General features: G+C 42.5%; 1 protein-coding gene across 3 annotated transcripts in view; it reads left to right on the top strand.

Moving 5' to 3' along the window:
- Positions 1-15,627, top strand: part of BBOX1 (gamma-butyrobetaine hydroxylase 1) — a 97,368-nt gene that overhangs the window by 47,450 nt on the left and 34,291 nt on the right. For all 3 annotated transcript variants that reach the window (XM_040328350.1, XM_040328351.1, XM_040328349.1), the window contains exon 4: positions 9,935-10,133. In XM_040328350.1, the coding sequence (XP_040184284.1) occupies positions 9,935-10,133 (199 nt within the window). The remainder of the gene's footprint in view (positions 1-9,934; positions 10,134-15,627) is intronic.

Here is a 15,627-nt window from a genome sequence, read left to right as displayed (position 1 = left end):
TCAAATTTTTTTTTTGCGTAAGACGTCCGGGAATACGAAAGTACGTTACGCACGTCGCCGTTCAAAAAACACGTCGGGGCGCCGTAATTTTGCGCAATGCACGTCGGGAAATTTTCACACGGAGCATGCACAGAACGTTCGGCGCGGGAACGCGCCTAATTTAAATGGTACACGCCCCATAGATAGATAGATAGATAGATAGATAGAGCAGGAAGGCTAGTCAGTTTAGTTAAATTTACAGTGTGTAGAGGATATATATAAATCCTAGCGTTGTACATATATTTATACACTGTATAGCTTAGCTAGATCAGCTATTCCTATTGTTAGGCAGTAGATTGTGCTAGATGCAGTGCTCTAACGTGTTGTATTGCCTGCATAGTGTTTAGTTTACACCTAAACATAGTACTCAGTTTTAGTGGACGTGTGCTATTTAATTGCCCATAAACGCATTAGCTGTTACTGCACGTGGGCTATTTAATAGTGTATAAAGCGATATTGCGTGAGTGAGAACGTCGTTCACAGTTGGTAGAAAACTTTGTGAAAACGATCATGCAGTACGACGATACGAAACTTGATTTTTGGACTTTATGATCAGTGGATGAGTTTGTGGGTTTGATATAGGGAGAAAGCTAAGGCTTGACTGACATTAGTTTTTTTTTATACATTTTGACTTGCAGAAATAATGGAGGCCTTCAGAGAACAGGAGTTTTTCACAGGATTTGTTCAAAGGGGGCCCCGGATGGCAACCCCCCTTTTTTCTAGAATTTTTCTTTCCCATTGTAATGACCCCCCCACCCGTAAAATAATCGACATATTGTTGCCACACAGCACTGGCACTTTGGGGGTCCAATCCTGTATGGACAGTCTCACGGGCCACCACCACTGGAACATCAGTGTCCTCATCAGGCACAAGTGTCATGTAGTTTGTTGAGGGTCTCTTTAGGAAATTGTGCAATATGCAGGAGCAAAGTATGACATGGTTCTGATTCTACTTAAGAAACCTACAGTCCTTATCTTGTTTGCACCGCCTGTATACTGCTGTTCAAAGTATATAGGGCCAAACGGTCTTGTCAGGGCCGATCCTCGCTATAGGCTCACTATGCAAGCCGCTTAGGGCCCCGCAAATTACTAGAGGCCACGCCTGGTGAGAAGTCATTTTCGCCCCCTCACCCCGCTTCTAAACTCGCTGGCTGAGTCATTTCCGACAGCAGAACACCCCCTCCCCCCGCTTCTCAACTTTCTTTAATGTGACATGTCACTGTCGTCAGGCCCCCCCCCCCCCCCCCCGCTTCTCATTTTTAATGTGCCATGTCATTTTGCTTAGGGCCCCAGGGAGGTCAGGATCGGCACTGGGTCTTGTAATGACCTGGGGGTAGTGGTGGCGGGGAAACTCATGCTATTTTTTTCAATGATTTTTATCCATATTGCGGGGACCAAACATTACATTAAACCCGCAGGCAGTATTAAATTACTTTTTTCTGAGAGTAATCTCATGTTGTGCAGGGACATTTCTTAATACGTGCCACTACTATAGACACCCAGCAGGTACCATATTTAAAGGATTTTTTTTTTTTCACTTTAAGCATCGTTAAAATCGCTGCTCAAGAAAAAAACTACAGTTTTTACAACTTTTTTTTCCATTGATACATGTTCCCTGGTGCAAGACCCGGGTTCTCAAAGACGTTTTCCAACAATAACTTGCATATTGGGCTTTAAAATGAGCACTTTTGAATTTGAATGTTCGAGTCCCATAGACTTCAATGGGGTTCTAAATGTTCGCGCGAACGGTCGGTCTGTTCGAACGTTCTGGTGCGAACCGAACCTGGGTATGTTCGGCTCATCCCTACTGCTGTACACTGGGGGGGGGGGGATTTTTTACAAAAAAGGGTGGAACTCTGCTCTAATGCAGGGAATGCACCTCTTACCTTTTATTAGAATCACTTTAAAAGTGTATGCAATACTTTTTTTTTCTTTGTTGGTTTTGGATAAATTAGGAAATAGTTAAAGGGTTTGTAAACCCTGAAGGTATCATCGTAATGCATTCTATTGGGAGCCATGTACATATTAGTGCATTTACACCTTTTTGGCCTTGCGGTTAAGAGAGCAAAGGTAAAACTGTGTTTGCACAGAACTTGGAGTTTTATTTTTGTGAATTTGATGATTTCCTTAATACAATATAGATGATCTTGGTGAAAGTGAAAATGTGTTAATGGAAAGATCAAGGCATTTTAAAAACATGGTTCACTAGATAAACCCCAGTAAATGTATTTTAAACCTTTACTCAGTCAAGAGAAAAAAAAATTACCAGATTGGTAAAAAGGGATAATGTTGTTGTGTTTAGGCAGTCTTACTTTATACAGGTTCTGTAGATCAGACATCCGGAGGGAAAAATCATTTTGTATTTGAAGGGTATAGATCTAAGGGCTGGATCATGGGCTATTTATTCCATTATGGGACAAGGTGTGATTTACAAGGAATGATGCTCTGGCTACAACAGCTCACATACACCAGGCAGCCTAACGAGCAGTCCAAATGTAAAAACACAACGTGAGTATCATACTGATAAGTAGTGATAAAGTCATAAAATCTCAAATGTATTGGTCTTTGTTTGGAAAGACACCAGACATAAAAGCCAATGCGTTACAGGAGGTTACTAAAGCTTCTACTTTATCAGGGATGAAGGATGCAAATGAGAAATTTTGTATATCATAAAAATATTTAAAGTGATTGAAAAATTATTCTGCATCTTAAAGTTTGAACCAATAAGGTAATGGCATTGACATATTTTGCTTAACAATATATTATTTTGGCTATTATTAAATTTATAAATCTTTTTCAAAATAACATAAGCATTTAAATATATACAGAAAATATGAAAACCCATTAATGCTAGAAATACCTGGAAGTTAATATACTGTACTACATTTTCCAGCACTCCTATGTGGTCTAAAGGACCATGGTATGAACAAACCCTTAAGCATTTACTGTAAAGCTTCTCAATAGGTCACACAAAATAAAAAATAAAAATAATTACAGACCTGAAAGAGGCTATAACATTAGAGAGAATATGCTATAATGGGCCAATTGAATAGCAAGCAGGCCACATTATGAGCCAGTCACATAGATCAGTTTGTAGGACTTGTAATGGATATTGACCAAGTCTCAGTAAAAGGCTTATGTTAGAGTACTAGCATCTGGAAAGCTGACAAAATATTCTGCTTTGTATGTCTTCTATACAAATAACTTGGCTCCCAAGACCAGGTCTCTTTGGAGAATGTTCTGATTGGTTTAATTGACAAAGATAGCTGAACTCAACAGGACAACGCAGTAGTCAATTCCAGAGGGGTCATTACAGGTTTCAGACAGAAAGGATAATCACTTATGTTCCTGCAAGTCAGGAGCGTTCCCTCTTCCAAAGTGACGATCTCCTGTTGAGTTAAACCAAAACTAACTAGAACAGAGTGGTTGGGGAGTTGCATTGCTATGGATAATTTCAGTAAATAGTCAAAAAGCAGTTAAGAATAGCCAAAATATATCCCAAAAGTTTTTCTGGAATGTAAAGTATTTGGACAGTGCAGTGTAAAAGTAGAAATGGATGTAATATACTGAAGTGCATCCAATAAGTATATCTTCTTGCAGCTTATTATGGTCAAAGTAATTATTTTGCTTTTGTTTTTGAAAAAGAAAGCAGTCTTTTTTTTTTTTTTTGTGCAAGCTGAAAACTAACCAGTCTTACAACTTTGAAAATTAAAGTACATATCTCAGCAAAAAAAAAATATATATATAAATATATAGGGGTAGATTCACATACATTTAGATATCCGCGCATCGTATGTGAGATACGCTACACCGCTGTAACTTACTTTTGGCTGCTTTGAATCCTCAAAGAATTTGCGCCTTAAGTTACGGCGGCGTAGTGTATCTCTGGCGGCAGAATTCAAATCGGCGATTAGGGGGCGGGTTTCATTTAAATGAAGCGTGTCCCCGCGCCGAATGAACTGCGCATGCGTCGTCCCAAAATTTCCCACCGTGCATTGCGCTAAATGATGTCGCTAGGACGTCATTTTTTTTAACTTAGACGTGAGTTACGTCCATCCTGATTCATGGACGACTTACAAAAAAAATATAAAAAATTCAAATTTCGACGCCGGAACGACGGCCATACTTAACATGGCAAGTCTAACTATACCACACGCACTCGAAATTGGGTTAACACGCACAGCTTTAACTATACACCGGAAAAAGCCGACTAGAGACGACGTAAGAGAATGCGTCGGCCGCGTGTACGTTCGTGGATCGTCGGAAATAGCTAATTTGCATACCCGACGTGGAAAACGATGAGAACGCCACCCAGCGGGCACCGAAGTATTGCATCTTAGATCCGAAGGCGTACGAAGTCTTACGCCTGTCGGATCTAACCCAGATGCCGTCGTATCTTGGTTTGAGGATTCAAACTAAAGATACGACGCGGGTAATTTGAAAGTACACCGGCGTATCAGTAGATACGCCGGCGTACTCGCTCTGAGGATCTGGCCCCTAATGTATATATTCAGCACATCTCTGCAATACACAAATTTCCCCAGGTTTTGTCTGTTCAAAAATTCAGAAAGTACAGAAAAATACCCATTGATCTGCTAAAAAATACAGATTTGAACGTTCTGTTCAAGCTGACAACCAAAACATATTGGGGAGGGCTCTACAGTCCACCAGAAGAGTACTGGGCAAGGTATTGGTAACATGCCTTGGGATTCTAGTGTAATAAAGGCTGTGTGTTGGTAGCTCAAACAGCAGGGCAGATACACATTGCATTTCTGGCAAATTGTTTTTTCTGCGCATACAGTGTTAAAGAAAGCATGGGAAAATTGGCATGGATTGTAGTGATGTACTGCAAGCGTGCTAAAACACAAATTTCAGGCCTAAAAATCTAAAAGTCCCAACACATTACATATATTCTGAAAGAGAAGAAACCTGTGCAATAAAATTATGGTAATTATAAAATTGTCACATATTTGTGTAACTATTTTTCAAACCTATATTTTCAGTAAAAATACACTCAAATTAATTTTAGTGCTCATAAACGCAATATAATTACCAATGTATGATGAAATTTAAATGAAGAATATGTGAGTAAAAATATACTAAATTGAATGCACCTCCAAAAATAAAATGTGGATGATCAAAATAGCCCATAGGCACAAAGCATGCTATCCAACCTTTTTTAGGCGAAAAATCTGACAATTGTCCGATGGAGCATACAAACGGTCTGATTTTCCGACAACCACCTGTCATCACACAATTCCCATTGGAAAATCTGATCGTGTGTACGGGCCTTAACTCTTTTTGTATTTACATTTATAAAAAAAACATGCAAAGCTACTAATCCAGTGAAACTGCATGTACATTCATTCTGTGCGTATTGGACAAAATCACATTTTATTGGATGATTTTCTCTTCAGGTTGAATGTTGTTGATTCATAAATAGTGTGAACCTGGAAAATATTGCATTATGGCCACTAAATGGAGCTGATGATCATAAGAAATACTTATTTACCATGACTGTCAGCCCCATCTATGGTTTGTTCCAGTCCATACCTCAGCCCACAAAAGGGGACATTTGAACAGCAACACAGGGTATTTGGTTCCACTACGGGGCAGTCCCCAAAATCAGGGAACGTTGCAAGGTATGCCTATACTGTTATCTTCCTTTTACTTAAAGGCAACCCAAAGTCAAATTTCAGCTTTGTGTATTTGCTAGCCAAACGCTGGTTTCCTGAACCTCTAGTTATCCAATAAAAGATCCAATTCCACCAAAACGTTTGTGGTCATTACAAAGCCAATGTATAGTTTCACTTTCGTTCTCATAAATTCTTTGTCTTCCTCAATTAAGTGGGATGTCCAGATACCCTAACAATTTTTTTTTCATTTTTTTTTTTTTTTAAGGTGTATTTTGTGCGTGTACTCGAGAGAGGAGCCGGACTGCAGGAGTTGGGAGTAGGCAGGCCTCCCCCAGAGGCAATCCTCCACCTTTCTCCATGCCCTGGGTGGCAATGGCGGGTGTGTGAGGGGGTCCTCCCACACAGCCCGCCCTACCTGCTCCGCTTTGAAGCCCAACGGGGCAGAGGGACTCCCTATAAGGGAGTGAGAGGATTAGCCCGCTCAACCAGCCCCGTTAGTCCTTCGCCTCTCTTTTAGAGACCGCGTGGTCAAAGTGCGTGCGTGTTAACCCAATTTCGAGTGCGTGTGTAGGTGTGGTGGTTTTTCTGGGAGGGGGGGTGGACGTACTAAGCGCAGGCTTACCTCGCATAGCACACCCACCGGGAGTCGGGCTGAGACCACCAAACTCAATTCACATGAAGCCGAGACCGGGATCCGAACCCCTAGCTGCAGAGGTGAATGGCTTGTCAGCGCAGTGCCAATCGCGTTGAGCCACCGCAGCTCCCCTTAACAATTTTATTATGGTAGAGCGCAAAGACAGAAAATGCTTTGAGGAAATCTCACTATTTGAGTTTTCAAGAGTCAATCAACCCACTGAAACCCATCCCAAACTCAATTAGTCTTGGACTAGCCTTCATTTTTTTTTTATCCTACTGCTTATGACACTGTGCATATATTATATAACTATAGTTTACATTCTTTTTCGGTGGGAGGGTTTTATGAACAGCTTCAGCATGTGTAAGCCATCAGATGTAATTTTTCACATGTCCTGAAGTGTTTACTTATGTCTGCCATGGATTTATCTCTGTCAAAGTAAGTTCTCCAAAATTGCTGTTGCGTCCATAAACATGAGCTTTTGAAAGCTTTCTGAAAAAAAACAAGGATATACTGATCCCTGGTATCATTAAAACTTTTCCATGGAAGAGCTGTACTTAGAAACAGACATGATCTATCATTCTGTGTAAAGGCGCGTTCAGAAATAATAAATTGTATAAGCAAATGCTACTAAACACGTGCAAGGACAAAGGGACCTAATTAGAGGATCAAGGATTGTTTTTGACACCTGGAAATATTTGTTTGGGATAACATTTAAAAGGTGTAAGAGGAAAACACAATGGCGCCACTCTAAGGCCTCGTACACACGACTGTTTTCCTCGACAGAATCCATCAAGAAACTTGGTGGCAGAGCTTTTCTGCTGAGGAAAATGGTTGTGTGTATGTTTTCCATCGAGAAAACTGTTGAGGAACTCGACGAGAAAAAACAAGTTCTCTTTTTCCTCAACGGGAGTCTCAATTTCCTCGCGTGTTCCTCGTCGGGCTGGTTTTCGACGAGAAACACGTTCGTGTGTATGCTAAGAAACCCGCGCATGCTCAGAATAAAGTATGAGACGGGAGCGCACCTTTGGTAAAAGTAGCGTTTGTAATGGAGATAACACATTCGTCACGCTGTAACAGACTGAAAAGTGCAAATTGTCTCTTACCAAACTTTTACTTAACACGCATTAACATGAGATTAGCAGCCCCAAGGGTGGCGCCAGTGGAATCGAACTTCCCCTGCCGTTGTATGTGTTGTACGTCACCGCTTTTGAGAACAAGGAGATTTGGTCTTGACAGTGTGTACGCAAAGAAAGCTTGTCAAGTTTCTCCACAAGCTTGACAAGGAACTCGTCGAGGAAAACGATGTTTCATTTACGACGAATTCCTTGGTAGTGTGTGTACGAGGCCTCACACTGAGGCCTGGTTCACACTAGTGCGTTGCTTTTTTGAGCTGCGTTGTCGTTGCAAATTTCTCTAGAGGGTGTTCTGCAGATCAACTGCGGGTTAGCTGCAGATCAGGTGCGAATTTGGAGACCTGGGAGAAGTTCCGGGTGAGAGGAGAGTGGGGGAGAATTGTATTGAGCTGACTGAGAGAAATTCCTGCAGAGAACTGAACACATGTGCGAATTAGATGCGTACCCATAGAAGATAATGGGACTGAATTCGCACCTGAGCCGCACCGCAAGACATAAAAACCGCATGCGGTTTGGAGGCAATACGCAGTGCGGATGCATCGCACATATGTGAACCAGCCTCATTGAAAACAATGTATTTTGAAATGTCCTGCGAATTAGATGCGGTTTAAACCGCACTCAATTCGCATAGGTGTGAACCTGGCCTTAGAGTGGTGCCATTGTGTTTTCCTCTTCTGCCTTCAGATTCGCTTCCAATCTTCACTAGGCTGCCTGCAGGTGTTTTATTATGAATTCAAAGGACTATATCAACAGTCTAAAGTTTTAATTAGCTCCCATGAGCTCCCATGTTTTTATTTGTTTTAGCTGCATTTCCACTGCTGCTGGTGCTAGCGCTTACTCTCTCTTATGTGCATTTAGAAGGTGTGTCTACCCTAAAATATTTTGAGGTTGATTTACTAAAAGAAAATAGGCTGAAGTTGAACTTTGCATGGGAATTGTATGTAGAGTTTATTAGATGTGGTGACTTCCATCATCCAAAATGCTGCACATGATTGGTATTGTTCGTAAAGATAAATTTCCCCACATTTACTAAGCTGCAGGGAGGATCCCATTGCAAAGTGCAACTTCACTTGCAGAGTGAACAGTCTATTTGCCTTTAGTAAATCAACCACTGTATGCATGTTTTTGGTGATTATAAAGGGTAGTGGTTGGCAAAAATGAGCTTTAATTTCAAGGAAATATGGGAGATTTCGGCAAATGTTGCTATGTTGGCAAAATGCATTGGGGGTCAATAGGGAAGGTGACATTTAAAGTGATTGTAAAGGTTTTTTTAAGAAAAAAAAACATGTTATACTTACCTGCTCTGTGTAGTGGTTTTGCATAGAGCAGTCCCAATCCTCCTCTTCTCAGGTCCCTCTTCGGCTCTTCTGGCCCCTCCCTCCTGACAAATGCCCCCACAGTAAGCAGCTTGCTATGGGGGTACCTGAGCCGAGCCTCAGCACCGTTTGTCCATTCAGACACTGGCTAGGCACAGCCTCCCCCCTCTCTTTATTGGCTCATTGACTTTGACAGCCAATGACGCTGCTGTTTTAGCCAAAGAGGAATAGAGTCTCGGTTAGCCGAGTCTCTTGTGCAATATCACTGGATAGAGATGGGTTCAGGTTTTTATCTTATTGCATAGAATGCATAATTAAAAGTGCCAGTACAAAAATTACAATTAAATAACAAAATAAATAAAACACAAGTGCAAAAAACACTAAAGAAATTAAATAAAATGCACCCCAAAAACTCTACAACCTCTAAAAAGAAAAAAAAAACGATTTAGTGTTTTTTCAAGTAAATTGTGAGTGAAATTGAAAGCTTACATTCAAAATCATTTTGCCAAAATAATCCCATTCCCTTTTTTTTTTTTTTTTTTTGTCTCTTGGGCCTCTAGTCTCTGCATTTGACTTTCAACATTGCACACTTACAAATACAAGGTGGTCATCTACTGAATGTTTTATTTGCTTCATATTGTGAAGAAGAATGCAACAGAAGAGAGTGGGAAGACAAATCTTGTAGCAATGGGATTCCAAGTTGGGCAGGAGCAGAGCTGGGCATACATATCTTCAATGGAATCCCCAAGAGATATAAGAATCCAGTAGGTAGCTCATTTGTAGTCAAGACTTCTCTCACCCTTTTAGCAATGCTGGATATTTATTTTTTTAAGAAAAGGTTGCCCATTGTTATCAATATAGGCACATCACGCAACCTTTCTTGACTGCCAGCATTTACTGTGACACATTTACAGTAAAAGGATGGTTCCTTTTGCAAGCTCCATGCCTCAACGGCTCACCGGAGACAAGAATCAACATTTCAGAAATTGAAGAGGGTCAAAGACATGAGAACAAAATGCAAAACTGTGAAAAGGGGGAATTGGTGACTAAGAAAAACAATAAGAAAAATACAGAGCATCCACAAATTATGTTACAGGCAGAGGATGTTATGTAGCTGAATGAGCAATCTGAGTGAGCAATGTAATTGTGTCTAACTATTTACTGTCCTTACAGATCATGAGTACTGGGGTAGCGACCTGAAAATCCCTACAATGTCTTATGAAGATGTTCTACGCTGTGACCAGACGGCCTTCAAGTGGTTGTGTACTCTGAAAAAACTGGGAATTGTACTCTTGGAAGGAGCACCTGTCAGACAAGGAGAGTTGGTTACACTTGGAAAGAGGATTGGATACATGAGACATACATTTTATGGGTAATTAATCATAAATTCTGATTCCTAAAAACTAGAGATATAAAAAAGTGAGGCCTCGTACACACGACCGGTTTCCTCGGCAGGATCCATCAAGAAACTTGGTGGCAGAGCTTTTTTGCTGAGGAAACCGGTCGTGTACGTTTTTCATCAAGGAAACTGTCGAGGAACTCGACGAGCAAAAAAGAGAGCAAGTTCTCTTTTTTCCTCGACGGGAGTCTGAATTTGCTTGTCGTGTTCCTCGACGGGCTGGTTTCCGACGAGAAACTTGAGCGTGTGTATGCTAAGAAACCCTTGCATGCTCAGAATAAAGTATGAGACGGGAGTAAAAGTAGCATTTGTAATGGAGATAACACATTTTTCAAGCTGTAACAGACTGAAAAGTGCAAATCGTCTCTTAACAAACTTTTACTTAACACGCAAACACATGAGATTAGCAAAAGCAGCCCCAAGAGTTGTGCCAGTGGAATCAAAGTTCCCCTGCCGTTGTATGTGTTGTACGTCAGCGCGTTTGAGAACGAGGAGATTTTGTCTTGACAGTGTGTACGCAAAGCAAGCCTAACAAGGAACTCATAGAGGAAAACGATGTGTCTTTTCCGACGAGTTCCTCGGTCGTGTGTACGAGGCCTAAGAGTTGTCTACAGCAGAAAATAGGGTAGATTTCGCTTTCTAACTTGTATTATGGTGCATGGGTAGCTGGGCACTCCAAGGACATACCGTATACCAATGCAAAATGTAAAAAGAAATACTGTTTAGCTGGTAGGGGGCCTTTTAATGAGGCTTTACAGGCAACATTTAAATATACACAAATCCTTAAGTGTCCAGGGATCTGTCATTTAGCAGCGGTAGCACTACCAACTCCAAATGACAGATCCCCGGCTGGCTTTTAACATTTAACAGTAGCCATATTTGATTAATGGCACCGCCTCACATATTCAGCCCCTTTGTTTACATACAGAAGCCAGTGGGAATCTGTCATTTGCACTGAGAGTGGTGGCGGGTGAACATCATCGGGTCCTTGTTTCGACAGGTCATTGTAATTGATGTGATTTATATCCAGGACATTTATTTTTACTTTACTAATACAGGGACTCCCCCCCACAGACCACCACTTCCTTTTTGGGTGACAGAATTTTGACATGAGGCCCTTGACTCTGTCAACATAGGGACAAGGTGTCTTGCACTTTTTCGTTATCCCTTCCTTGCATGTACCCTGCCATTGTTGTGGTCATGTGGACTAACATGGTTTAGGAGGGGGGAATGCATGCTTGCTGCGCCATCTTTCTGATGAAATGCACCCTCCCCCAAAAAAAATTTAATACACATCAAAATGAGCATGTACAGAATGACTCCAAAGGCTCTGTTTTATCAGGAGATGGATTGAGGACAGTAAAACATGTGGAGGATCAGAAGACAGGATCAAACGGCCTTTTTACACAATGCAGAGGATTAACCCCCTTAGATTCCACAATGAGTATAACAAGCATGCTTACTGTATATAAGGAGGGGAGTTAAATATTTGCTGAGAAGTCTGAGCTCTGTTTGCACCATCAAACATTCTAAGCATTAGAGATGGTTAGCTGCTACCAATTTGAAACGTGTATTTACAGTAAATTGTGTACTTGAAAGGTCAAAACTTTCCATTAAACAATGGCAATGTTTCCATTCTAGCACTCCTATAATTGCATTTTCATCTATAAAAATTATTCTATAAATGATTCTGCATTGTGTCATTTCATTAGGACACTGTGTACATGGTATCTTGCAGAAGTGACTGCTAAGTATTAGCTGTAGCAAAATATTCTTTTAGGTGGGCCCCAGACCTGGTTATTATTACTGACAATGAAACAGGCACAGCGGACCAGATTCACAGATGAAATACGCCGGCGTATCTACTGATACTCCGGTGTATTTTCAAATTTGCCGCGTCGTATCTTTAGTTTGAATCCTCAAACCAAGATACGACGGTTTCTGGCTTCGATCGGACAGGCGTTAGGCTTCATACGCCTTCGGATCGTAGGTGTAAGGCCCCGTACACGCGACCGAGTTTCTCGGCAGAATTCAGCCAGAAACTCGATCGGAGCTGTATTCTGCAGAGAAACCCGGCCGTGTGTACACTTTTGGCAGAGGAAACCGACGAGGAACTCGTCGAGCCAAATAGAGAACATGTTCTCTATTTCCTCGTTGTTCAATGAGGAAACTTGGCTCGCCGAGATCCTCGGCGGCTTCACAAGGAACTCGACGAGCAAAACGATGTGTTTTGCCCGTCGAGTTTCTCGGACGTGTGTACGGGGCCTAATACTTCGGCGCCCACTGGGTGGAGTTCGCGTCGTTTTCCGCGTCGGGTATGCTAATTAGCTGTTTACGGCGATCCACGAAAGGTACGCGCGTTCGACGCATTCTCTTACGTCGTCGCTAGTCGGCATTTCCCAGCGTATAGTTACGGCTGCTATTTCTTGGCTTATATAGACTTGCCATGTTAAAGTATGGCCGTAGTTCCCGCGTCGAATTTTAAATTTATTTATTTTTTGCGTAAGTCGTCCGTGAATAGGAAAGGACGGAACGCACGTCGCCGTTCGAAAAATTACGTCGGTGCAATGTAATTTTGCGCAAAGCACGGCGGGAAATTTCAAAACGGAGCATGCGCAGTACGTTCGGCACGGGAACGCGCCTAATTTAAATGATACACGCCCCATTTGAATTAGGCGGGCTTGCGCCGGACGGATTTACGATACGCCGCCGCAAGTTTACAGGCAAGTGCTTTGTGAATCAAGCACTTGCCCATAAAACTTGCGGCGGTGTAACGTAAATGCAAAACGTTACGCCGCCGGAATTCTATGTGAATCTGGCCCAGCATGTCTGGGGGAAATGCACATATTTATTCAATATTCACAGTATCCTTGAAAAATAGTTCTTAAACTTCAGACTGGCAGTCTGTGTAATTGGAATATGGGACTAACATCCTTTTGTATGACATCATACATTATACATTATAGTGCTTTATATGCTGGAAATTCAGCTTGAATTAAATAGAAAGAAGTGTTTGCTCTATTTTCATTCCAAAGGGAGTTCTTCAAACAAATATACAAATCCTGCCCTTAAAAAAAAAAGTTTAGCAATATATCTGTAGAAGACCTATAGCTTTAAAAGGCCAATTCACACTAGGGCAGGCCATAGACGGTGCAAATTTGCACGATTTCCCCATCAACTCAGTGTTGACAGGAGAATCCCTCTTACCGAGCAATTGTCTTCTCCCAATGGGGGGCCAAGTGAATCTAGCAGGCTGGTGGTACCCAAGTTGATCAATCCATCAACTTGGTACCTTCAGCCTGCCAGTTAATGGTTCAAATTTTACCTGGTTCCTGCTAAACCGGCTGAGATTTGAACCATGTATAGAAAACCTAAGGTCCCTTGTACACGGTACTGATGTTTCAGCATCTGCTTGTTTGTACATAATTTCAGGTGCTTGTTTTGCATGTATTTATGCACCTATTTGCGAGTGTATGTGCATTTGCGTATTCATGCACACAATACATTCCTAGGGGATATAGATGAATAACTATGTTCATATGTACACATTTGCATGCGTTTGAACATACCGGTGCAACATTTTGACCGGGAACGCAGATTTTTCTATATTTTACTCAAGAATATGCTGCGCTTTTTTACGCGCCTGTGTACCGGCACATTGTAAGCAATGGGCCGCATTTTAGATCAGTAAAAAAAATGCTGTACCAAGCTTTTTTCAAGTTGCAGGGCCAGATTCACGTAGATCAGCGGATCTATAGATCCGCTCGATCTACGTGATTTAAGATCCGCTCCCGCAAGTTTAAGAGGCAAGTGGCTCTTAAACTTGCGAGGCAAGTGGCTAGGAGCTGTGGTGGCTCAACGCGATTGGCACTGCGCTGACAAGCCATTCACCTCTGCAGCTAGAGGTTCGGATCCCGGTCTCGGCTTCATGTGAATTGAGTTTGGTGGTCTCAGCCCGGCTCCCAGTGGGTGTGCTATGCAGGGTAAGCCTGTGCTTAGTACGCCCACCCCCCTCCCACAAAAACCACCACACCTACACACGCACTCTAAATTGGGTTAACACACTCACATTGACCACGCGGTCTCTAAAAGAGAGGCGAAGGACTAATGGGGCTGGTTGAGCGGGCTAATCCTCTCACTCCCTTATAGGGAGTCCCTCTGCCCCGTTGGGCTTCAAAGCGGAGCAGGTAGGGCGGGCTGTGTGGGAGGACCCCCTCACACACTCGCCATTGCCACCCGGGGCATGGAGAAAGGTGGCAGATTGCCTCTGGGGGAGGCCTGCCTACTCCCAACTCCTGCAGTCCGGCTCCTCTCTCGAGTACACGCACAAAAATACACTTTAAAAAAAAAAAAAAAAAAAAAAAAGAAAAAAAGAGGCAAGTGGCTAATTCACAAACCACTTACCTCCAAACTTGCGACGGCGGATCCTAAATCCCCCGGCGGAATTCAAATTCCGCGGCTAGGGGGAGTGTACTATTTAAATCAGGCGAGTTCCCGCGCCGATTTAAATGCGCATGCGCCGTCCGGGGAATTTCCCGGCGTGCATTGCTCCCACTGACGTCACTAGGACGTCAGTGGTTTCGACGTGAGCGTGACTTGCAACGCGCGTGTTTGTGAATCGGCGTACGCAAACGACGTTAGAAAATTCAAATTCGACGCGGGAACGCCGGCTATACTTAACATTGGCTGCACCTGATAAAATCAGGGGTAAGTATACGACGGGTACGCCGCTACGGAAACGTCGTAAGAAGACTGCGTCGGGTCCGCGTACGTTCGTGAATTTGCGTATCTCGCTGATTTACATATTATTTATCGTAAATCAGCGGGAACGCCCCCGGCGCCATTTTTAAATTGAAAAAAAGATCCGACAGTGTAACACAGTGTAACACTGTCAGATCTTAGCCCTATCTATGCGTATCTGATTCTATGAATCAGGCGCATAGATAGGACCAGTGTAAGTCAGAGATACGATGGTGTATCTGTAGATACACCGTTGTATCTCTTTGTGAATCTGGCCCGCAGTGTGCAAGAGGCTTAAATAATTCCATTGCAGTAGTTAGTGCAAGCGCATTATGGCATATGTGCATTTGTAGTCAGAGTCTTTACTTGGAAATGCGATAACCCTAACTACCAAGACTTGAGGTGTGCCTTGGCCTAGCTGGTCAATAAGCCTAAAAGAGGGCATACCCTGAATAAATGTACCTGAAATAAGTGAAATGTGAAAGAAATTATGAAACCGGGAGGGTGGGAACCAGAAAACAAGCCGACGAGGGATCCACCAGAGGAGGAGGGATATATAGTGCCCAGACTCCTCCTACAAATGCAGGCTATAGCCTCCAGCCAGCCTTCTAAATTGAATGCCATTATGAATGGACTGCCAATGCACCACAGGGACACAGATCGGTCACCTCCCCCAGTCAGTCCCCTCCCCCTACAGTTAGAATCACTCACTAGGATTCACATTTAA

This window comes from Rana temporaria, chromosome 11 (genome assembly GCF_905171775.1).
Source record: "Rana temporaria chromosome 11, aRanTem1.1, whole genome shotgun sequence".
Classification (NCBI taxonomy): domain Eukaryota; kingdom Metazoa; phylum Chordata; class Amphibia; order Anura; family Ranidae; genus Rana; species Rana temporaria.
This window is presented reverse-complemented; position numbering and strand designations above follow the sequence as displayed.